Source organism: Plectropomus leopardus, chromosome 12, assembly GCF_026936395.1.
Source record: "Plectropomus leopardus strain MGB_pleo_1.0 chromosome 12, ASM2693639v1, whole genome shotgun sequence".
Classification (NCBI taxonomy): domain Eukaryota; kingdom Metazoa; phylum Chordata; class Actinopteri; order Perciformes; family Serranidae; genus Plectropomus; species Plectropomus leopardus.
The window spans coordinates 28,700,950-28,726,595 of record NC_142187.1 but is presented as its reverse complement, the minus strand read 5'-3'; the positions used below and the strand labels follow the sequence as shown (position 1 = coordinate 28,726,595).

Genomic DNA, 25,646 nt, shown 5'->3' with positions numbered 1-25,646 from the left:
AAGTCTTGAGGAAAATAAATATTTCACCATAAACATTATCTGAAACCTTCATACTTTCAACTATCATTTCCCCAAATTTTGCACAGATTTTGAAGCATTTGATTATCTCAGATGGTGTAGCTTTTGAACGTGGAAAACATTTTTATAACATTTGGCTCCACCACTGGTGTCCTGCCTGCTTTTACTGCAGCTGCCTGCATGAAAAAAAGCTTTATTTGTGCAAAAATAAAAAGCACCTCCGTTTTCACACAAACTGGTTTCCACCCTGCTGGACTGGGTGTCATCACGGTTAAAGTATTTTTTAAAAATATCAATGCAGCAGCACAGCAGAGCATGCAGGGCTATTGTGCAGAAACATGAGAAACTTGAATGATGTCTGCAGTGAAGACAGTGAGGACGCTGACAGTATGGAGCCAGATCAGGCTCAGAAGTATTGATCGTTTACCAAAAGTAGTGTAAGTGAAAAAATAAAAAGTGAAGTGGAAAAATAAGATTTGAACCTGTAAAAAAAAAAAAAAATGGTACCTGAAAGTCTTGAATTTCGAAATTGAACTTTGAAAAATCCCAGAATGCATGAAAAAAATCTGTTCAAACGTAACTTTGATTCTGTTTTTTAATACTTTTGAATAATTATTTATTACAGTTTGAACAGATTTTTTTCCATGCATTCTGGGATTTTTCAAAGTTTAATTTCAAGACTTTCAGGCACCATTTTTTTTTTTTTTTTTTTTTACAGGTTCAAATCTTATTTTTCCACTTCACTTTTTATTTTTTCACTTACACTACTTTTGGTAAACGATCAATACTCCTGAGCCTGATCTGGCTCCATACTGTCAGTGGGTTGAAAAGGCGGACACGCGGAATGTGTAGCGCTGAAACGGTTCCCACAATGCTTAGAGACGGAAGGAGGCTGGGATTTCTTCTTCAACACCCTCCTCCTCCTCCTCCTCCTCCTCCTGCTCGGCTCCATTACTCCTGAGCCGTGCACTTGTTCCTCCGGAGCCATCCTCTCTGTCTCTGCCTTTCACTGGAGGTTTCTCAGGTACTCTCACCTGCCTTTTGTCTGGAAGTTAAACAGAAAGTTGTGGTTTCGGTGCGGACTGCTGCTGCTTTACTTCAGCTCCAGGTAAGAAGTTTATCAACTTGTTTGTCCGCCCTGTTCATTTAACACCAGCGACAACAATTTACCAAACGGCCGCTGGTTAAAAATGGTAGCATACACAGCGTTGACATTATGGGTTTAGCGTTAGCTTGACGTGCTAACTAACGTTTTCGCGATAATGAAAGCATTTGTTTACAAAGACTGTTTTTAACTCGACGTAACTTTGAAAATTTAGTCCTTTTTTTACTGAAACTTGTTGTTTTTGACTAAAAACAACCGATGTAGTTTTTGTCAGTGTGGCTAGTATCACCTGTATTATCGGAAATTAACTTTATATCTCCATTTGCCAGCTGTTAGCAGCCGTTGGGATACATGTAACGTCAGGCAGGTGTGTAAATCACCTGCAGCCACTCCACAGCTGTTTGTTTTTATCCGTGAAACTAAAAAACAACAAAAAACAGCTGCTTCTGCTGCTATAGTTAGACATTTTATTCAGTGTTTTGAATCCAGGTCAGGTGCTGACTGTCACCTCGGCATTCCTCACATTCCCCCGGATAACACACAAACCCTGATGATAATGTCCTCAAAACTACTATTTTTAATAATTAACTGCATGTTACACGTGAGAGATTATGATGTGATTTAACTGCGTGTTTTAGGATACCATTATATGTCCTCCTGGTTCACTTGAAGTGATTTATAAAGCAACTGGATGCAGTTGAAGCAAGCAACATGTGTTTTAATTTGAAATAGAGCAGGGATTTGCTTAGGGGCCACAAAATGACAGGAGGCCAGGGGCCACTCGCGCCCACACAGCAGCCTTATACATGTTTCTAGGATTTTATGACATTTTTACGGATGTTTTTGTATTTTTGTATTTACTCAAATTCTGTCATGTATGTATTTATTTATTTATTCCACCAATTTGCCCAGAGACTACAGGCGGAAAATAGCAGCTTTGCTAGAACCTGATACAAAGCTTCTCCCCTTGTTTTATCTAAGGTTTATTTTTTACTGTGCACTGTCACTGTTTAAATACGATTACATTACATTTAGGATTTAAGGATATTTCTAGGATTTTAGAACATTTCTTGTACTTTAGATCGTTTCTGGGATTTTCAGACATTTCTAGGATTTTAGGACATCATTGGAATTTTAGGATGTTTCTATTATTTTTAAGGACATTTCAAGGACCTTAGGATGTTTATTGGATTTAGGACATCTCTAGGATTTTAGGACATTTCTAGAATTTTAGGACATTTCTCGGAAGGACTTTCGGACCTTTCCAGGATTTTAAGACATTTTTAGAATTTTCTAGGGTTTTTGGATGTTTCTTGGATTTAAGTACATTTCTAGGATTTCAGGACATTTTAGGATTTTTGGACATTTCCAAGACTTCAAAATGTTTCTGGGATTTAAGGACATTTCTAGGACTTTATGTCTGAGGGACATTGGGACGTTACCAGGATTTTGACATTTTTAGAATTTTCTAGGGTTTTTGGATGTTTCTAGGATTTAAGTACATTTTTAGGATTTTAGGACATTTTTACTTTTTTGGGACATTTCTAAGACTTCAAAATGTTTCTAGGATTTTTGGGACATTTTTAGTACTTAGGATGTTTCTGGGATTTTAGGACATTTCTAGAATTTCAGGACCTTTCTCGGATTTTAAGGACATGTGTCATCCTATTGGGGGCCAGATTTGGCCTGCAGGCCATAAGTTGAGTGTCACTGAAATAGAGCCTCATTTCATACGTGAAATGATATTAAAAAGAAACCGAGAAGACAGCGGTAAAATATCAGTGCTGAAATAAGTTGACATATAAGTTTAGGTTATGGTACTAAAAGGAGTGAAATCCTAAACGTGTTATGATAAATATTGTTGGGTGGATTTATTCTTCTGTCAGTATCGTTTCCTTCGAGTTGATGTGCGTAAATGTAGACTATGAAACCTTTCGAGTTTTGATACTTTTTTTTGCAAAATATGGAGTCAGTTTTTCTGACAGTCTTTTGTGGTAGCATATGTTTGACAGTTATTTCAATAGCGTGTTGTTTAAACGCTCTAAGCAATTAAATAGATTGCCCCAGGAACGAGTCCTTAAACCCGGACACAAGTTAGCATATCAGCACATCCAGTTCCCTCGTCTTGAAGTCACTGAGTATATGCAAATGTTGATTTTTTTTCTCGATGTCTTAAATAAGGTCTGTGGTAAACACAAGCTGAGGAGACTTTCAAGGTTTGTTGTAGGACGTTTTGATATGTTGATATATGTTTGTATCTGTTTGTATTGTCTGTTGTAATGTAATATTATTAGTGTGTGACATTGTTTGTTTTTAGTGAAAAGTATAGTCATCTTTTCCCATTTTGAGATTAATGTTTTTTATGCATGGCCCTTGCTTAATAAAGACTTGAAAAAGAAAAAAAGACAGAAAATTTGTCGGAAAATACCCCATTTGCAAACGTTGAAGCTGTTATGTGTGTAACAAGTGGCTAAATAAGACCACAGAACATCATGTCGAACGTGGCTTTAGAGCCTTGTTGTGTTTGGGATGTTAAGTTATGCACTCATAGTGAAGTTTGTTGATAACGTTAGCTTTTTACCTCTGGCTATTGCATTTAGCCTTCAGAAATCAGAAAAGGAGGTTATCATTTGTGAAGCTCATATTGCTGAACAAAACATCAAAGTATTATAAATGTTTGTTTATCGAAGAGGGAACCAGGATGACGCTAACTTCCACGTCAGCCTGCTAACATTGAGCACTCTGCAAAACACATCTTTGTAGTGCCCATGTTCCTTCCACATTTCAACATTTAATGATCATGAACATACTGAAATTGGAAGAACAACCATCCAAAGTCCTCATGAACGGACCACTGGCCTTGGCTGGCAGAGGTCTCGGCTAACACTAAACTAAAAACATTAAAAAGAATTGTTCAAACATTTAAGTTTGTACATTTTCACCCATAAACTTAAATGTATAAATGGAGAGAAAATGCCACTTGGAAGTGTCAGCTGAAGTGTAATCACTGAAAGCAGATGTGTAAATTGAGTATGAACAGTTAAAGTGACATGATTTAAAATGACGGTTGAAGTTTTAGTATTAAAGGGAATGAAGATGTTAGTTGGGAGTGTGATCAATAACGCAGAATGTATTTTATTTAAAGGAATAAAACATGCATACTGTGCAACAAATGATGGTGTTTGCCATATTCTAAACACATTAAAATAAAGCCTGATAAATCTGCATCGCCGCTAGAATTAATTAGGATTGACACAAAACAAATCAAACACTGGTCCTACTGGTTTCAGTGTCACCTCATTATCACAGTACGCCTGTTAAGTGACTGTATTTAGCAGCTGGCAGTTGAGGAAATAAATGTCTCACAAGAATTAATTCAGTTGGCATTACATGATTGCGACAGTTTTCTGACATGTCACTAAAGTTCAAACTAAAAAAATAATCTTAATGTGAGGGCGTCATTTGTTTGTTTTTTTCAAGAGCATGGCAGGATCTCTAAATAATATAAAGGGAAAATGTGAAAGTATTCCAAACTTTTTAAAAATAAAATATATGAAATATGTAACTAAAAAAACACACTGTAGGCCTCTCTGCTAAGCAAATAACTCAATATGGGTTGCTTAGACAAATGTATTATAACGTATATTAACTGTTAGGGCCCACTTTGATATTACACACTAATTTTAACCAACATCTGTTCTAATCATGAATATCAAATATTCATTAATTTTCAGAATTTTAACCCTTTAAATGCCAGTTTTTTTATGATGCTGCTATGTTTTTACATAGAAAAAAAATATATTTTCAATGCACTACATGCAAAGTAGATTTTTTTTTTTGTAGTTTGAGCGGTTTTCAGTGATTTTGCAGTATGAATGAAACAATTTTGATTACAGTGTATTTTAGACTTATTGTAGGAGCTGAGCTAGAAATTCTAAGAATAAATAAAAACACAGAATTTGCCCAAATGTATGACATATGCAGGAACACAGCCAAAAATATCAAACATTCAAAACATAAGTGCATGCACTGTATTATTCCTGGGTGTCATTCTGGGCTGTTGCCTTGGAATTTGTCATTTTTATTGTCCATCTGACCACATCCACATCATTTTTTATTATTTTTTTTTTACCATATATGGCATATGGAGAAAATACATGCTATTTCCACTGGGTATACTGTCACAATCAATTTTGCTGCAAATCACTGACGTGTCATAGGCTGTGATAAATTACGGCATTACGGCAAAAACCTGGCATTTAATGGGTCAAAATTCTGAACATTAATGAAAATTTGATATTTATGATAAGGACTGATGTTGGTTATGAAATGATTTCAATTAAAGCAGAAAATAATATGAATGCATAATGTTTTTCAAAGCTTGATTTTGGGAAGTACATTTTGTGCACAAAGCGATACGAGTGTTGATATTATTTAAGGGGGCCCTGAGGGTCAAAGAGACAACAGTTTCAGCTCAGTCTCATTTGTTTACAGTTGGGAAGTGCTGTAGGTTACGCAGAGCTCACGTTGCATTGCATACACACATGTGTCATTCATAAGGGTAGGATTCATCTGCTCATACTGACATAGACACATTGGCATGTGTTTACAGCACACTAAAGATCATTAAAAAAACAGACAGTTTCTAGAAGTTAATGAGTAAACTGTGTGTCAAGGCTGGGAACACAGAAAGTGCAACCAAAACCTGTTGCTTTGAGTAAGGATTTCACAGTCAGCTGGTGTTTCAGTTTTTTGAAAAATTATCCTTCTGTAATGACGTGAAACAAAACAAATGCAGCCTCCAGGGTTGATTAAGAGCAAGCAACACGGATCACTGGTTTCTTTGTATCCGTCAGCTTTTACAGCCTCCTCGGGCTAATGGGTATAGTTTCACGGCTGTTAACCGTCGATGGCCTGGTTTCCCTTGTCTTGTGACGAGAGAACATCAGCAACTCTCACTTGTTTTAACAGTCTTGTTGTGGTTGTTGTTGGAGTGATTAGGGCCCATGTATCTTTAAGTGAAACTGCTTTCCACAAACACAGCACTAAGCATTATTTTCGCCCTGTCTCTCTGTCCTCTGCAGGGTACTTGGCAGACTTGCTGGTCTTGTTTTGTCTCTTGCAGGGAATGACCTGTATATCATGCTGCTCTGGTCCCTTTCTGCTCAGCGTGGGTGAATCATTTGAGGTGTGGCTGTCGCTCACAACAAGGGGCTGAACCATACAACCACAATATGGCTAATAACATACCATGGGACTTAGCAACACGTCTTTAAAGAAAGTAAGGTGATAGTGCCTGGGAAAAAGTGCCTAAGGAGGTAGTGCTGTAAAGTTTGTTTGTTTGTTTGTATACTGAGGATGTTCTTGAATGCAACATATGGTGCAGTCATGTAGCCTATGAAAATAGAAAATACTTTATCATCAGTTAAGTCCAAAGCATAGGCTAGTTGCTGCTATTTCTGTCTTAGAAAACAGAAAAAGAAAAGAGTTATGGAAAGTAAGTAGTAGTCGAAAAAAAAAAACATTTATTGTAAAAAACTGTCATGAGGTATTTCGGGCGATTTGAAAAAGCCATATTTTGCAAAACTTCAATGGGAAATTTTTTTTCACTTTTATAGGTCACTAATAGAGGAGTTATTGCATTATGTAAGTCTTCAAAAGTTGTGTGGATCATCCAGCAGTTGTTAATCCACAGTTCCTCTGTGAAATTGTGGACTACCACCTCCAACAAATCCCTCATAGGTTCTCACTCTCACAGATAAGGAGCTTGCCTTACAAATATCGTTTGCATAAAAAATATGACATATGGAAATTATGACAGCTAGAGTGGTGGTTGCAAATGGTGCTGATGTTTTGAACATCCATCGCCATGCTTCTTGGATTTTTTTCCCGAGAGGAGAAGCGGCATAACATAACTCAATGGAAACGCAGTCATGTCGCAATTGTGTTTCATCAACATTTCGAAAATATCGCTTAAGTTCTGCACAGATCTATACTGGAAAACTGTCTGTTGTCACCTACATGTTTTTCATTTACTAGTACTTACTGTCTTTTTCTCAGAGCTGTTATTAAAATAGATAAGTTCAACCAAAAATAAAGGGATCATTTCAAAAATGATGCCCACCTCTAGCAGCATTTAAAAACCTCATGAATGTGAGCCTTTCTAAGCAGTATGCTGCAAACACTGATATTGTGGTTTCCACTCTTGTTCTGCAGGACGTGTTGTCGTGTGTCACACAGGCGAGCCAGAGGCTAGCAGCAGAGCTCCTGTGTCACAACTCCTTTAGTCAAACAGTAATGTGTATGTTCTAGGTGTGTCTGACTTCAAACAACATCTTCAATACAATACAGTTTTTACCGTACCTGGAAAAAATGAATGTTTCTAACCAATTGTGGCTGTATTTAATGCATTTTCAAGCTCATTTGTTCAGTATGATTTATATTACCACTGACATTATTGGGCTGTTAATCTCTTGTTGGATTTGTGACAAGCTTTGCTACTGCTGCCTTTGAGTCCAGTGGAGGCCTTTTGTACACAATGATGGATCAGGCAAATTGGCCCTCAGAGGGCTGTTAGCATGTGCTCACACACACACACAGACACACATAGACACAGCCAGGACCACTGCACTTAAACCAGGACACACACTGCATTCTGTCAGAGTTGCACCAAAGCGCGTTTAATGATTGTTCTTCTGCAGTTTCCTCTCTCGTTTTAACCCACTGGTTTAACTGGATTTTCTCCCCTTTATGTTTTTTCCAGTGTCATAAGAAGACAGCAGAACACGGAAAACATTAAGCAGAAGTATATATAAACAAGGTGAGTCATTCTGGGTCCCAGACATAGTGATGATTGGCATTTAAAGTCATTCAAGGATATAAATGAAGCAGATTTTAATTTCAAAGCGGGCTCTGAAAGGATGTGTCAGTCAGAGGTTTATCATGAAGTAAATAAACATTTTCACACCTTTCTCTACAGAAATGTGCATCACAGAGTCCATAGGAAAATGCTGAGTATATGAGAGCTTATTGACATACATATGCAATGTATCTTTAAAATAGACTTGGAAACATTGATCCATGTATGTGCGAAAAGCTACTGTTCCTCTGTCACTATAATAAATCACATGTAGCACAGCTGTGTGCTCTCGGGCACAATTGTTTTCTTTTTTTTTTGCATGTCTCTTTGCTTTAGAGCTGATCTGACTTGAGCTGTTCTGTCTCAGTTTGCTAAACCAGTTTCCTCTCCACAGGCAAGATTAGTTTAGCAGCAGCCTGTTGTTTGGATTCAGCAGCATGACCTGCAGTCTGCGTTCACAGTACTTTTTCTTTTGCAGGTAGCCTGTCTGTTTGAAGGCCTGTGAGTCAGCAAAGTGCTTCAAAAACAAAAATAAAGGTATGTTTTCATATGCATTTCCTGTTGAGTGACAAGCACTTCATCCTTGAAATCCTTCTTGCTTTTATTGTGGTCCTGGGAAATAATTTTTGTTTTGACTTTTAGTGGTCTTGTTTTACAGTGATGTGGTCTCAACAACTGGTATTGGTTTGACCTTGCGAGTCTATAACCCCATCTACACTGCCTGTTTAAGGTGGTAAAGATGCGCCATTATGCTGCCTAACTGTTCTGTATTAAAGGTACTATCATGGCATAGAGGGGTGGAGTTGTTTCTGTGTAAAAATGCAAATGCAGTGCAAAGAAGGGAGTAATTAGAAGCCCTATAGCCTGATCTCAGACTTTTATTTTGATGAAATTAAAGACGTTTTCACCCTAATTGATGCAGATAAGATGCAAAGTGGTCCGTAGACACACACCCCGCCCCTCCCAAGTTTAAAATTAAGCCCACACCTTTGTATTGGTGCTTTTTATTTAGATTCAGATCTATCAGCCCAGTTGGTGGGCTGGGACGACTCAATTTCACTGTAGTGTCTGCTGCATGTGACAATAAATCCTCCTGAATCACCCAGTATTTATGTTTCTGTCTTGTTTACCTACAGTCTGTCTCCATCTCTCTGTCAGCTCTGGGGAGAGTTTTTCTCCCCCGGCTTTCCATGGCCTCCCTGCCTGCTCTCTCAGTCCAGGCATGACAGTCACCCCTAAGAAACACAGCACTCAGCCCGGTTCCTCCTCTTACAGCAACACAAGTTCCAGGTTGGTGAAGATTTATTTAAAGAACTCATCTCCATCATGCACCTTTTGTGTCTCAGGCCACATTCACAGATCAACCCACAGTGTCCTTATTTATCTCAACATGACACAGATTGTATGTCAGTCACTGACTCTTGACTGGAAAGCAAACAGTTGCATGTTTTTCCGGGTTCATTGTCAACAGAGATGTGTGCTACAAAACCTGATTCTGAGTTATGTTATGTTTTTTGTTGTTTTACTGGCATTTTTCCTTTTGACCTTTAAATTGTGTTACACTCAGTATCCGATAGATAAAATCAGCCGTTCAAGTCTGATGGAATCTCCAACACTGAAAAAAGCAACAGCACTCACCAATTACAATGTGTGATAATGTGTATAGTTTTTTTGTGCGTTTGTGTTTCTGTGCTGACATCACTTTTACCTGTTGAGCTGTATCTCATCACATACCATCTAGATCAGGTTCGGTGCAGATGGATGAGATCGATGCGCTGCGTTTGAGGCACTCCTCTGAGGACTCTCTGTCCCTGGCTTCCAGTACTGAGCCCATCAACCTAGAAGGTCAGTGAGTCAGCAGGATGAGAAACTGATGAAAGCTCCCTCTACGTCCTTCGTTTTAAAGGGCGCACTATTCAAATAGTAAGATGCACCTACACATGCTTGTCGACAACGTGCCAAAGCTGTAAATGGGTGAAATAGTACATCATTATGAAGAAAATATTAACTATATTCTTTAAAATGTAAACATAGCAGAGAACAGAGCAGAGCTGCTGTGCAGTTGAGAGCGCACACAGAGGCAGCCAAACTTCATCGCTTATTTCAGAACATAAGTTGTGCTTCCTCTGTTAAGTTTATAACTACAGTTTTAAGTTTTCAATCAGACTTTATTTGTATAGCACTTTGCATAAAAATGGGGGAACACATGCTGAAGTTTTGATAAATGATAAAAATGTAATTTGTTGAAGTTATTAAAGATAAATAAAATTCTGTAACAATAGAGGTAATTATGAATTATGAAAACTTTATTGTCCACAAATGTGAAAATTTGCCATCAATTTCCTTATAAAATACATAAAAGACACCCTAAAAAATATAAAAAAGACAACAATACATTCCATGTAAATAGTATAAAAATCGTTCTTCAGTGATGTACATGATCAGTTTTATTTATTATTTATATAGTGATACATTGTAAGTTTTATTTATTTTATCATATTTTGTCAATAATTGATAGAGAGAAAGAGTAATGCATTATTTGTAGTGCTGCAGTGGCATTTTTGATAGATATCCACTAAAGTTTTCTTTTTGTTGACTTAATCCCTACTCTATTTTTGTAATAAAACAGTATGACATGACTATAAACTGGCGCCATGTAAAAAACATTTTTCCCACAGAAGTGCAGCCATTTAAAAATGATTAAAAAAACACTTGTGTGTGACCAAGAATGAATCACTGAGATACAGACTCACATGACCACAAAGCACAAGTCTTGTTTAGGTGATCCATGTCCTTGCGTGACTTTCTGCTTGTCATCCAGATCCTCATTATGATCTGCTGCGAGGCGAGCTCGAGTCCGACCACCAGAACCTGGAGGCGGAGTCGTGGAGCGTGGCTGTGGACCAGAACTACCTGAAGGCCCTGAACAAAGAGGCTGTTAAGAGACAGGACGTCATCTATGGTACGCTTAAACAGCTAAATCTGTCTGTAAATAATCCCAAAAATATCTCTAGTAATCATGTATCATCTTTTTAAAGTGTGTGTATATACAAACAGAACTTTCTCATGTCGCTCTCCCGTTGAAGAAGACATAATAATCGCCCTTATTAAGATGACAGTGCCTGTAATTATGATGTTGATTGATGCTATCTTTAACTCAAACACTTCTTCTTTGATAATAACTATAATGACACCGGCAATTATGTTTACTTTGAAGTACACTTGTGACCTGGTTGGACTGCTTTTATGTACCTTCACAACTTTGTTTTTTATTATTCATAATTTTTGTCATCGTACTCTACTCAAATGTTCTGTATGTTTTAGACACTGAATATGCTAATAAAGAGTCCCTCTTTGTCAATTTCTTAGAGTTGATCCAGACGGAGATGCACCATGTTCGCACCATAAAAATCCTTCTCCGTGTCTACATGCACGAGCTGAGGCAGTCGATGCTGATAGAGGAGGCCAAGCTGGAGCGACTGTTCCTCGGGGTGGAAAGCCTGCTCACCCTCCATCAGCACTTCCTTAACCTCCTCAAAGTGCGCCAGAGCCAAAGTCAGGAGGAGGGAAGTCCAAACAACTACCAGATCAAACAACTGGGGGATATTCTCATCGCTCAGGTAATTTTACAGCATCACATAGTATCCATATTATATCACACTTCACTTTTTTTTCCCACTAGCACAAACTCAAGCAAAGGAAACCCTGCTTGTTTCCCAGAAAAAACAAATCTTAGAAGAACACACTACATTAAAAAAAAGTATTAATAATAAAATAAAAGTAGCCAAGTGTTTTCTTAAACATCTGTCATTGTATCTAAGAAATGTTAAATAAAAAAATGCGCAGTTGATGCCATTTATTTAGTCAGCCTTTCAGTGACAGCCAAGCAAGGCCCCCACACCTCCATCCTCTTTCCCTGACATTTTATATATATCTTCATAATGTGCTGCTGAAGAGAGCCGCTCTCTAATTAAAAGGGACAGTTTGCTTTGAGGGGAATTTTACCCAGAGATAGTTTACCATTTTGGCATTTCAGCTGTCACCGTCTTTGTGTTTTGGAGCCAGAACAGACCATATTTAAACAAGAGGGTGGCACCTGTCACTCAAGCAGCCCTGTCCTTAAATATGTGTAACTTTGGGCATTAATAAAATGTAAATGAGTGAGTTATATAAGAATTCACTTCCCTTACAGTTGCCATGAATTTTGAAATTAGCATTAGAGACCAAAACCGTTTTCTGTAAACATGTTTCTGCGGTAAAGTTGGGACTTTTAACATGAGGGGGGGTCTTTGGGGATTTGCTCTGTTTTGGAGCCAGCCTGAAGTGGCCAGTAGTGCAACTTTTTGGCATTTCCGCATTGGCTTTGTTGCTCAGCCTCAGAGGTTGCTGTCCCTTTCTAAATCATTTAGGCTGAGTTTCCAAAGCATTTTTTTCTAACAAAGAATGGCTGGAAAAATGAGCATGACTATGCAAATTTAAAACTTTGACAATTATTGGTATTCCACTTACTACATAGAAACAGCATTAAATTCTTACTGCTTTGTAAAGTTAGAAGGCTGTCTAGTTTTTTGGGGGGTAGAGGAATTAAAGTAGTAAGGGACTTAATATTTTCACAGCTTTTATTTTACTCCCCCAAGTTTATATAAAACACTCATGATATGGAAACTTTAAAAGATTTTCAGCTACAAGCTCTCTGAGTGGGAACAGAAAAAAGTCTTTGTCTCTTTAAAAAAAGATACCTGGTGAAAAGTTTTTTTCTCTGAGCCAACAGGTGAAGGTGTATGCTGTCCTCTAATTGGGAACAACTAAAAAAAAGAGGCTGATGCTCAGGGGAAGAAACTCCATATGGCTTCACCGACACATCCAGTTCCACAGTTTGCTCAGTGTATATTTACAGCTCCTTGATTCTATATTTACATTATTACACAGACATCTACAGCAAATAGTCTGACGTAGAATACTGCTGCTTAGCTCAAACAACAACGCACATTTTGTTCAGTACATTTCAATATTTGGATGGCCTACCTATATTTTGAAAATTAGATGCACCTACTTAGCTGGCATTGCTCACAGCCCAACATACAGCACATTGTCAATATAGTCAATTAAAAAAATGTTTTTCAATTGTCTTTTTTATTGAAAATGAATACATAAAAATACACCCGTGGATCAGCTATGGTCACAAAACATATGTCTTCATTCCAAACAGAAATGAAACATATTAAGTCTAGCTAGGTCAGAGTCAGAGGTCCATAAAAGGTTCCCGTGTTTTCAGTAATAACTTTAAACAAATTGAATATTGGTGGTTCCAGTTCAACAAGATGCCTGTCTTTTACCACACTGGATATCATACCAGTCCTTTTCACAGATATGGGGTCCATCGTCTTGTCTAGTTCTGTACCAAAGTGGTACTATGCTCATGTAGTGTCCAAAAGAAATTCTAAAATCTTAACTGTCGGGTCATGATCCCGTATATGTTTTACATCGACGACACCTAAAACCACTTTATCTAAGATTAAGATATTGTTTATAGTGCACTCCTGTTTCTCTTGCATAGCTTCACCTCACACTTTATACAGTACATCTATCCACCTGTCTGCGTCATTGTCACTCGCTCTGCATGTGCCGACTAAGTGTACAGGTGTCCATAGGAATGGCTGGTATGTCTGAAACGCACCAGTCAGGGACAACAGACGGGTGTGTTTGCACCATGAGACCAGAAAATATGCTGCGTCAGTGGCATCACATTCCCGGAGAAGCATTTTTACTTCTGTAATAGAAGTACAGATACACCAGAGACTTCTGTTCTGAAGTATTATCATACCCCATTGTAGCAGTACATGTGAAAAGAAGAGCAAATTTCACAAAAATATGACATACATACATACATTGATAATGTATGTATGTATGTAATACATACATACATTAATTAACCAGTGAAACAAATATTCTAACAGCAGTGGGTGTTAAAGTTAAAATAAAGTCCATTATTCCCTCTCCTAAACTAAAGACAATGGTGATATCATATGTTGACAATAAATTCAAACCAGCATTGTTACTACTAAATTGTATGCCTTTTGGAAAATTATAAATTTTAATACCTTTCTCTTTTTGTGTTAGTTTTCAGGTGCACTGGGAGAAGGGATGATGGAGTGTTACAGTGTTTTCTGCAGTCATCAGACTGAAGCCATCAGCTTCTACAAAGAGCAGCTGCAGAACAACAAGAAACTGCAGGCTCTTATGAGGGTGAGCAACTTTCACTCAGTGGTCAATGTATGCACATGGACATGGTTTTCTTCAAGAGGGCTTGTGGTTTTGTGTTGTCACAGTATAAAAGCATTATAGTAGGCAAAACAAAAACTTTAATTGAATTAGTCTTAAGTATCAGTATCTGAGAGCCGCTACAAAAAGAAAACAGTCTAATTCTTAACCTGAGAAAAATGCTGCAAGTCTTCAAACACAAAACCTCTCATTTTTTTATACAGAAAATAGGTCAGCTGCCCCTGGTGCGAAGGTTAGGGATCCCTGAGTGTTTTCTGTTGGTGACTCAGCGCATCACGAAATATCCCGTCCTGGTGGAGCGAATCATTCAGAACACTGAAGGTAAAAGTCTTAACTGCATCTCACCGACTTGTTATCCCACAATAAAATAAAGAAAAAAAAAGACTGTCTTTCTGCCTGCATCCATTTTTGCCCAATTAATCTGAAATTGCACATGGGCATTGACAGTTGCCATAGGTAGAGACTGATGAAGCCCTTTGTCTCATTCAGCCACTGCCTGTACCTGTTTTGTATAAAAATACTATGTAAATACGGACAGCGCCACCCTGCCTTTGCAACCCACACTGTGGTCGAAGGTGGAATTGCAGCTTTAATGACAGAAATAAACCATTATTTTTCCATTCTTTCACAGTGGTTAAAAACCTATGCTCTTACAAAGCAGATTTCTTAGCATGTGGTCTGAACAAAGTCTCCTGAAGTCTGCATGTAGCTGCAGTGCACATATTCCCGGGTGTTGACTAGTAGTTCTTATATTCTGTGATCAGCCTTTGACAAAGTGAAATCACTGAAGTCCAACAGGCCACCGTCTTTGGTAACACAAATGCTGACTAGAATGGTTGCATGTATAAGATGTTTTTTATAAACTTAGACCGGTGGATTAATATATTTCATGCTCCTTTCAGCTGACACAGACGAGCACAAGTCACTGGTTCAGGGTTTGACGCTGATCAGAGACACCATCTCCCAGGTGAATGCTCAGGTCAGTGAATACGAGAAAGTGGCTCGTCTGAGAGAGATCGGTCTGCGTCTGGAGCCAAAATCTCAGGGCCGGCTGAAGGACGGCCGGGTTCTCCGCAGGGAGGATCTGCTCCAGGGAAACAAGACACTGCTGCACGAAGGCACCGTCACTTGGAAGACCTCCGGCAGACAAAAAGGTTTGTGACATTGTGGCTGTTTTATTTCCCTGTGTATTAGAAATGATGACTAGAGTGGGCACCCCATTTACAAAGGTTATGTCCTTGCTGTAGGGGCCGTGGGTTCGATTCTTGCAGCATGTCATCCCCTGTCTCTCCCCCTTTCATGCTATCTGTCCTATCAAAAAAAGAGCCCCCCCCAAAAATCTTTAAAAAAGAAATCATAACTAAATTACAACTTATTTCAGTATTTGCGTATTAACCATGACGAAGAAAAAAATGTCTCTTTATCACTGATTGTATCACAGTATTACTATTATTATGTCATTATTATGAAGACAGTGCAGCAGATCGAGGAGTTTGAGTCACTGGGTGGATAATTGGTCTGACAGTCCGATCAGAGAGCCAGTTAGAGCGATGGATGTGAGGAGCAGCTGCTGCAGAACTTTTAGTCTCAGCACATTAAGTTCAGACCATTGCATTAATTTAGGTTAATCTTTACTGGGCCTGGCGTTCTGCTGCTACGATTGTGCCCAGAGTTTGCTCTGCACTCCAAGAGTGCAGTGCAATGAATAATGTGACAAAGTATGTATATTCCAATAGTGCTCCTAATGAACGACCCATCTCCAAAACTGTAAAACCAATACATGGTGGCAGATATCTTAATCATGGTGGGCAGCCACAAGTAATCAATGTGTGTGAAACTCTGTATCATGTCCTGTGTGTACTCCCTGTATGGAAACACCTTAATTTGTCATCCTTTTTGTACATGACACAAAACCTTTCATACACCTCTAGCTACGCTTTCGCTTTTCCCTAATGGGGTGTATGTGTGTGCACTGGTCGAATTTCGAGGAAGCTTTAAGGGATGATGTATCAATATACTGGATTACTGCAGTATTATAGCACCAACATTTGTTGATACTCGTTTACTTTGTGTTTTAATATGAGGTTCAACTTCGGGGCAGTTTGCTTTTATGAAAGACGAAATATTCAGAGAACCAGTACAGCAGCATATCTTTAAGTGATTACTGAGGTCTCGATTATTGACAGTCACACAACAAGTCCATCTTCTATGGCAGCTTGAGTCACAACATTTAGCTCCTCTGTTGCTGTGATGCTGAAACATTTGTCTCCCTGCAGACATCCACGCTGTGCTGCTGTCAGATGTGCTCCTCCTCTTACAAGAGAAAGATCAGAAGCTTGTATTTGCTGCTGTGGTGAGTTCTGCCCAAGATAGATAATGATAGACAACTCAACTCAACTCAGTTTTTTTTTTTTTGCTGAGAAAGTACCCGTCACTCTCTACTTTATTATTTGTACATAAACATTTTATACCTTTTCTTTTTTTCAACTTTTTCCACATGGACAGAGGCAATAATAAGTAAAACACACAGGCTTATTTTCACATATGTCAAAGCACTTTAAGGGAAATTTGTGATATTGAGTTTTCAATAATAATAATAACATTGATTTGATATCTTGCACGATATGATGTCATAATCAAGGAGCGATTGTGATAATTATTTGAATAAGAGTAACACCTGCTGTGTTATCGTGGCTCATGCAGGATAACAAACCACCAGTGATCTCCCTTCAAAGGCTGATAGTGAGAGAAGTGGCTCATGAGGACAAAGCCATGTACCTTATCTGTGCATGCACCACCAGCATGCCGGAGATGTACGAGATCCACACACGCTCCAAAGAGGAATGCATCACATGGACGGCACTGATACGGGAAGCTGTGAACTGGTAAGATGAGGACATCCGGGAAGAGAGATGAACCGGTTTTATTGGGAAGTGCAGCACAACTTTTTTTTTTATTACAAAAGTGTCATTGAATAGTTGCAGCTGTTTATGTTAATATCACAACAACCTGATGATAAGACTGAGATGTGACTGAAATAAGTGCGCCATAATTTAGTTCTGTGTTAGAGATAATCAGTGAAATTCTTGTAGCCTTATCAGTAGTAAATTTCACGTTACTCAGCCAGTTATATTATCTTGTGTGCAAAGTTGACATTTTGGCTTCAAGTTCCTGCAAATTATAATCTCATTGAGATTCCTAAATGAAAATAATTCCTTCTCTTTGGAACATAAATGTGCTTAAAAAATGTCAAGGCATTTCAAGTTTCTTCTACAATTTTTTTTTTTTTTTAATAAATATCTGGCTTTTTTTTTAAATAGATACATTTTCAGAGAGACATGAGAACTGTGCGGGTTTTGAATACACAGACCGAATGTCATGGAAATCTTTTCCGTGCTACATTTGTTGAGATTCGTGCCAGCATTAAACAAGCTGAATGAAGAACCAGCCAAACAATGTTTCCATTCTGACATAAACCACATTCAATTTTTCTAAATTCAGTTCAGTTTAATTCAGTTTTATTCATAAAAAACATTAGCACAAATCACAGTTTGCCTCAGAGTGCTTTACAGCATACGACATCCCTCTGTCCTTGGACCCTCACAGTGACTAAGGAAAAACTCTCCCCCCAAAAAAACTTTTATAGAGGGGGAAAAAGCAGAGGAAACCTCAGGAAGATGACTGAGGAGGGATCCCTCTTCCAGGACAGACAGACGTGCAACAGATGTTATAAAGAACAACAAACAGAATAGTACATCATGAGATGACAAGCACAAATTTACAATAGCTGGTACCACGCACGTGCATGCATGCACAGGTTGCACCCTTTTTGCTAACTGGCATGAAGAACAATTAATCAGCTGTCTTTTTACTGATGAACAATGTTTCTACAAAATATTGGGCAAGTCTGTTAATACATTTGAAGGCGATGCGCCCTTTTGCAGTAAGTTACTTCATCCCCACACCGGCATGAACACAGACGCTTGACCTCAATGCCAAATATCATTCTCTTAGGGAAGGGCAGAAACTGTTGCCAAAGTGCAGGGAAATTTTTGTGGAGCAACCGAACAACCAACCATCAAAGCAAGCTACAGAGCTGCTGGTCACAGCAAACACAACTTAAAAGCACAACAAGTCGACCATTCTCAAATGGAAAAAATACATTTATTCAAAAGAAGAAATGAACTGGTAAAAAATTTAAGTATAAAAAAAACGATACTGATGAAGATGTCTTTTCGATTCAGCTACCCAGAAGAGGCACTGTACCGCGAACTGACTGCCAGACTGCAACACTTTCAAGGTAAGACAGACGGTCGTACTCTCCTACACACAATTTTTAAATTTATTTATGGGAAGACATTTTTTGACTCTGAGACTCATTCAACTGATTATTTTTATCTACTGCAGAATTGTCCAGGTGGTGCACACATTTTCTACTCACACATGCTTAAGAAACAGCTCACTTATGTGCCTGTAGGACAGGGTGTTCCCAAAAATCAATGCAAAACCGTTTCATACGGAGCCAAACTTAAAGCCCTTAGAGGTTCTATGAAACTGTTAATGAAATCTCTGGCTCTTTAGATATGCTAAAGATGAGGGATGACCAGATAAAGCAAAGTCTGACAGAGAAGCAGCAGATCTTTGCTGCTCTTTATGAGACTGTGACGGAGCAGGAAACCCCCCACAAAGGGCTGCTGCTCCGAGGAGACGCCTCTGACCTCCAGCTGGGGGGGACGCTGCTCAGAGGAGCCATCAATGAGGGTAAGAGCCGAGCCGACAACTTGTTTACAAGAGCCTCAGTTCTGTGACTCAGTCTTGTTTATAATGATTGGAATAATGAGGCGATTGTTCAGTATCAGTATGTGCTTGTTAGCAACAGTATGAAAACATTGTCACAGCTTTGTCAACAGACTCCATATTTAAATTCTGGAGACCTTTACAAAAGTAAAGATGAAATCTACTCTGCCCTGTTTAAAGTCATGACTCAGAGAGCGCTGATGTCTTTTAAGGAGGAGATTAAGGAGTTGTTTTTTTCTTTTGTCTGCAGTGGAAACCCTGCAGAACCTGCTCTCCTCAAGAATAAAAGACCCAAACCTTCTTATGGATGAGAGACAGACGCAGGGGGGGCTGCTCATGAGGGCTGAGACCTTTGGAGTGGCTGACAGTTACCCTGGAGCAAGCGCCATAAAAAGTAAGCTGCCATAAAGCCGACATGTTTGTGACATTACCTCGTGCATGTTAATGTTAGTGTGCTGACAGTGAAGATTGAAAGTAAAACATGGCTAGAATATTTAACGACAGGTTGACAAAGGTTTATGTTTTATTGTCTAAAGGAAAACTTCAGTATTTTTCAAACTGAACCTCATTTTCCTGTGTTTTTGTGTTTAAGTGACAAATGAAGAAAACATTTTTTTTTAAATTGTACACCATCGATTTTTCATGTACATCCATAAAAGGACTTGAAGTGTCTTAAATTTAACTCCATAAATATTAGGCTGTAAAATTCATTAAACAGTCTTAAATTTGAATCTGTACAATGTTAATTGCCAGAAACATTTCATGGAATTTCATTTATCCTTCTTTTAAATTTCTCTCCATCAAAACGAGTCAAGCTCTTCAGTGTGAAAGTCCACAATCAAGATGTTACAAGACTTAGACTTAGACACTTAGACTTATACAAATAATTATGTCTTTTTACTTTATACTTGCAGTTACCTGTTGGCAAAATGTAGATTAAACAAACTCACAGTAGTAATCATATTTCTACACAAAACCTATCACATATAAACTACTTATTTGCTATGCCCACATAATTTTTTTTTTTAAAGTTTTGTCCAAAAATCAGTCTTAAATGATCTGGACAAGTTCTTGAAAATAACTGAATTTAAGTGCCTGATACCTGTGCTTTGTTTCAAGCAAGTGCCTGTTTTTGTTACCATCAGGCTCAGATTGTTACTGTACGTGTCTGACAGCATCACCGAAAGCACCCTACAGAGAAATGTAATCTTTTTCACTCATCTGGTCTGTTTGTTATTGTGTGTAACCAATCTCACTCAAAAAAGGTCTGTTTCTTGACTGAGAGATCTTGACTCATATTGAATACGTGAAGTGTGTTGACTTTGGATTTCATTCTCTCAGATGGAGATGCAGCTGAGAGGCCAGGCGGCAGCGATGCCATCCCGGTGTACATCAGTCACAACACCAGTGACCCTCAGCTCCGGAAAAGTCACAGCTCAGAGAGCCTCGAGCAGTCGGTGAGTGAGATTGATTTAAGAGTCTAAACTCTAATAAAACATTAAGGATTTACATTGTTTGTGCTGTTTTGCTTCAAGACTGATGAGGACACACCAGACGGCTATTTATCCTCCATTAACGTACCTGAGGCGGAGGTAAACCTTCTAAAACTCATTCTTTCTTTTTCATTTGTATTCTTTTCTGCAGGAATATGTCTCCGTCACTGCAAATCTGTGTGCATTATTTTTCTCTGTAGGTGTACGACAGGGTGATACTGCTCGGACAGCGGCTGTACAGCTTAGAGGTAAGACCTAAATTGATCATGAGTATTGTATTAACTTCTTGCAAAAGTGTTATTGAATTTTTTTGCTTTCGGCTATGGTTGTGAAGCTAAACTGATGCTTTGTAAGCGAAATGCCAATAGTTTTCTACAACAGTAATAAATTGTTCTTTTGTATTCATTTCCACAACGTGTAGGCGATCATCGCCCAGCAGGACAGCCAGATTGAGCTGCAGCACGCTTTTCAGATGAAGAGCAAGCAGCCCGCTCGTCATTACAGCAGCCTGCTGCTCGAGCAGGAGAAGCAGCGCAACTTAGAGAAGCAGAAGGAGGAGCTGGCCAACTTGCACAAGCTGCAGGCGCAGCATCGAGAGGAGCAGCAGCGCTGGGAGAAAGAGAAGGAGCGGCAGAGGATGCAGATTGAGGCGCTGGAGGCTCAGCTGCAGCAGAGGGAGGAGGACTGCCGAAAGTGGGAGGAGAAGCTCAAAGAAGAGAAGGCTGAGCTGGAAAAGTCGAAGGAAGACTATCAGCAGGACCTGGAGAACCTGAGGGAGTCCACAAAATCAGTGTACAAGGACAAAGAGCGACTAAGTCAGGAGATGAAGCGTCTAGAGAAAATAAAGAAGCTCATGCCAGGACACTCCAACTATGATGATCCTTCACAAGTGAGGAAGAGGACGAGAATTTGATTGAATGTTTTGTTAAAGATATACTTTGCATTTTCATAATAGAGGTGTAAAATATCAGGGCGCAACATAATCAGAGCGTCATCGCCCCTAATTTAACGTTGACACTTGATAAGTAACTTCAACAGTGGCACTGATTTACAGTGCATTTAGAAACATATACATTTCATTAAATATTTTAAGAATAAATACAAAAAGTGTCAGAATATACATCTTTCTAAAGAAGCACAAGTGCCTGTTCAGTCAGGATATATTTATTTTTAGTGTGAACAATAATTTATTATCTAATGAATTGTGAAAAGTTCGTTGGTGATTGGTCTCCATGGTGATGTGCATATTTCGGGCGTAGAGTTGCCATGGTTGGTTTAGGAATATTCCCTCAGATGGAGTCTAGACTGGTGTGGTGGTGGAGGTGAAGAGAGGGATGGCTGATGGATGAGGAGGATGATCTCTGAATGAAATGAGAGCGTAAAGAGTCTTCCTGATTCACTTCTACCTGTGAACATTACCTAATGAAGCTTGTTGAAATTTAGGAAGAGGATTTATCTCCTTGAATTAATACGGTTTGAGTCACACGTGTCCTTTTTCTCCCCAGTTCTGGAATCTCTCCAGTCACCCGTCTTTCAGGGGAAGCACCGTGAACGGAGGTGGGACTTTAACAACAAAGCCTCACATTTTGCCCACAAACTCCAACGAAATTCCTCCAAAGGTTCCACCGCGCAGGGAGAGCATCAGCCCCATGCCGGTCAAACCCGAGCTGCCGGTCCACCTGATCAGCACCACCAACCAGGAGCACAAACCTGCCGCCGTGCAGCAGCAGATCCCCACCAAGCTGGCCGCTCTGTCCAAGGGGAAGGAGAAGGGCTTCAAGACGAAGGGGTCTCACCAGAGAACGCACAGCGCAGGTCAGGAGACAGGACTTTAACATCATCTCTGACTTGACTTTGGCAAATTTATTTTTATGAAAATGATTTAAAACTGGTGCTATAAAGAGTGTTTTTAGAATACAACAGACATTATAAACAGAGAAACATTTTAAGATCCATGAACAGAACTGCCACATTTTATTAAATGTTGGTTTGAAACATTCAGCTGCAGCTGATTACATTGTTCATCAGCAGTGGGCTCAGTGGTTTGCACCACAGCTGGTTAATAGCTCAATCAGATTCAAATGCCTTTAAGATTGGGTTAGTATGTCAACTTGCATGGTTACAGCACTGACCCCGGACCTGTCTTTCCTCATGTAGCTGGTATAGACGTGAGCCAGGTGCTGCCCATCCGAGTGACGGGGAAAGAAGGAGGCAGTCTGAGAGCCAAAAGGAACAGCAGTCCTCAAAGAATCCACCAGTCAGGTACCGTCGATCAAAACAGAAAAGACTTCTCACTCTGTCACTTGTTTCCATTCACCTTTTTCACATGAGATTTGAATTGATAGTCTCAAAAACTTCTAGTCTGCAACACTCACCCCCAGTCTGAGAAACAAGGAGGATACATGGTGTAAAAAATAAAATAAAATACATTTAAAAAAAACTTCAAACTGTTCTTCCAGAGCGAGTACAGATGCCAGAAGAACAAAAACTAAACGATAAAAGCAGTTTAGGTTTACCACAGTCTATTTTAGTGTTTAGTATTTGAACCTTAAGCTTAGATGGTATTGAATTAATTTCTATTCCTAAAAAATATATTTTTGGGGTTGTTTTTAGCTAATTTTTTTCTACAATTTTGGCCTTTATTAGACAGGTAGCATGAAAGGCGCACAAGCCGTAATCGAACCCACAGCTGCGAGGACACTGCCTTCACACATGGGGCACCTGCTCTATCCACTGAGCCACCTGGTACCCCATATTCTCAAAACCTGTTGCTTAATGGTAGAATAATTGATTCTGTGGAGGTGACTATTTTTATATACAGCTTATCTGATGGTCAAGTGTCTGAAAAAGTTTGATTATTGTTAGATGTTCAGAGGGGCCAGTGACGCAGTTATGATCCCTTTTGATTAATAATCGCAGTTAGGAGGTGATAAAATAGAGCAATGTGACATGTCGAAGCTGCTATTCGTCTTCTTTCCTGTATGTGGCGGAGGAGGCTAAAAAGTGAAGTCACATCATCATATCGTTGGGTTACAACATGTACGCATTAAAATCTGGTCTGCAGTTGATGAAAGGTTTAGTAGCAGGTGAATTAGCAGAGAACATGGGGATGATTGATTTGTCTCAATGAGGCGTCTGTACTCGGCCTAGAGTCGTAATATTCTTGTACAAAAATTAAAGATGGGTGAGAGTAACAATTCTGCAATTATTAAAAAGTCTATAATTAAAACACATGAACGAATAGTTTCTGTATGCAAACTCTGAATTGTTTATCAGTGCCATCAATTTAAGTTTGTCCACATATTGAATCAGGCCGAGTGCAGCCAAAAAGAGTGCACACTCTGCTGACCTACGATACATCCATGGCCGGGACCCTGCTGTCAGCTGCTCGTATGAGGTGCAGGTCGGCATGTGTAGATCTGGTTAGTGACGGAGCAGCTCCGCCTTGTGGAGAATCTGAAACCTGTCAAACATGAGTTAGGAAGTTTGTTTGTGTAACCTGGTTTCATAATGATCAAAAAAGATACAAAGCTGTTTTTTAAAACTGCAGGCAGTGCAGGACATTTGGGTCGTGACACTTATTTCTGGCTGCTTCTCAAAGTGTCTTTGAAGAGAAATATTATTATGGATTTCTTTTTTTTTTACGATTTAAAACTGAGACATTATGCTGTGGTGTTGAGCAATATCAGTATCTATTACTGCCTTTGCTGAACAAATCTGTCAGTTAAACAATTTAAAATAATTCTCCCACATTTTGGTTCATAAACTTCTGTCCCATAACTTGTGCTTGGATGAAATGATCATGCCTGCGGTCATTATTTATGTATTTCCTTATTTCACTGTCTCTTCAGGAGCCTTCAACCCTCCAGAATCTGTCCACAATGTGAAAACGTCTCAGTCCTTCAGCACAAACAAGAGGAGCAGCAACGAGGCGCCGCCACCGCCGCCTCCTTTCCCCAAAGAGGTTCTGGAAAAGGGCAAAGAGAAGGTAATATTCCTTTAATCATAAAATACAGACTGGAGTTTGGATGATGCCTTGTCCACCATAAAGACTTTTACACACGGAGAGACCGATGGACCTTTTAAAAGGACTTTTACACACGGAGAAACTGTTGGAGCTGTTAAAAGACATTGGACATGACTTCATGACATCCACGTGTATCCATTATGAAGCGGACCGTCACTCTTATTGCATTTTATGGTATTTAAGCGAATGTTAGCATTCAGATGAGCTGAACATGGAAAAAAATAGGTGTACATTTTTCAGTTTAAAAATGGAAAAAAGGGCCCATTTGCACATTTGGAAAGATTATATTTTAAAGATACTGGGAAACCTTTTATTGCCAAAGACTTTCTTGAGAAGTTCTTTTTTATCATTTCTATTTTAAGCGACAGCAGGTTGTCTTTAACCGTTCAGCACTCACGTCTTGACTCTTTTTAATTTAATGAATGATAAATGTGGTGAGAGGAAGCTGTAGATTTGCCAGCTTTTACATCTGTTTAGATTTAAGATGCCAGCACAAACATTTTACTTCAGAGCGAATCAAGAAGGCTGTGATATTTATCGTGTGGTCCAGTTTGTCTGATAATCACATCATAATTTAATAGAGTATGCAGAAGAAGCTACATTTTGGCTGTGAAGTTATTGTCTGTAAATACTATCATGACTCGGTATCAGCAGGGTTTTTTCAGGTGACTGCTGGAGGCATTAATGAAAATGTGAGAGACTTATTTCTGACATTGTTGTTAAATAATGTTCTAGCATAATTTAACATTTAACTCTTTATGTTGATGACTGACAGCTGTTGGTTAAATCTTCCAGATCCCCACTGATGGGTCATTAAATTAAAAAAAAGAGGGTTGACTTGACAGTTTTGAGTTTGTTTGTTTTTTTGTCAATTGACTTCATTTGACTGCAGAAAACCGAAAAAAAAAACAAGATTTGTAACTTGAGCTGACTCAAATCTAGAGGTGATATTTGGGTATATTGTAGACTGTATAAGTAATGGAGCGATGTCAGCCGTTGGTTTGTGAACTCTCATTGAATCCTCGAGTTTGGCATCTGGCCATCGTCATCTTTTTTTTTCTTGTA

At 38.9% G+C, this 25,646-nt stretch overlaps 1 protein-coding gene across 7 annotated transcripts; it reads left to right on the top strand.

The window, feature by feature from the left end:
- Nucleotides 1–869: 869 nt before the first annotated feature.
- Nucleotides 870–25,423, top strand: LOC121951793 (Rho/Rac guanine nucleotide exchange factor 18a). 7 transcript variants are annotated; one of them, XM_088085734.1, is made up of 24 exons: nucleotides 870–1,126; nucleotides 6,249–6,404; nucleotides 7,340–7,435; nucleotides 7,887–7,943; nucleotides 8,461–8,519; nucleotides 9,141–9,272; nucleotides 9,724–9,827; nucleotides 10,804–10,944; nucleotides 11,352–11,602; nucleotides 14,103–14,228; nucleotides 14,468–14,585; nucleotides 15,167–15,418; nucleotides 16,541–16,617; nucleotides 16,968–17,149; nucleotides 18,509–18,564; nucleotides 18,846–19,025; nucleotides 19,312–19,455; nucleotides 20,403–20,518; nucleotides 20,597–20,653; nucleotides 20,755–20,802; nucleotides 20,976–21,443; nucleotides 22,060–22,369; nucleotides 22,712–22,816; nucleotides 24,406–25,423. In XM_088085734.1, the coding sequence occupies exons 6-24, from the start codon at nucleotides 9,205–9,207 to the stop codon at nucleotides 24,555–24,557; spliced, it is 2,955 nt and encodes a 984-aa protein (XP_087941860.1). In that variant the 5' UTR covers nucleotides 870–1,126; nucleotides 6,249–6,404; nucleotides 7,340–7,435; nucleotides 7,887–7,943; nucleotides 8,461–8,519; nucleotides 9,141–9,204; the 3' UTR covers nucleotides 24,558–25,423. The 7 variants fall into 7 exon arrangements, with proteins under 7 accessions (XP_087941860.1, XP_042354207.2, XP_087941861.1 ...); XM_042498273.2 differs by having other exon boundaries at nucleotides 6,208–6,404; XM_088085735.1 differs by lacking the exon at nucleotides 6,249–6,404.
- Nucleotides 25,424–25,646: the final 223 nt, after the last annotated feature.

Excerpts from the sequence above, each read along its gene's own strand:
- LOC121951793 (XM_042498272.2), top strand. The coding sequence starts at position 9,205 with ATGACAGTCACCCCTAAGAAACACAGCACTCAGCCCGGTTCCTCCTCT. Across the intron at positions 9,828-10,803 it reads TGAGCCCATCAACCTAGAAG|ATCCTCATTATGATCTGCTG; the intron begins GTCAGTGAGTCA and ends CTTGTCATCCAG. Across the intron at positions 19,026-19,311 it reads CAGAGGAGCCATCAATGAGG|TGGAAACCCTGCAGAACCTG; the intron begins GTAAGAGCCGAG and ends TTTTGTCTGCAG.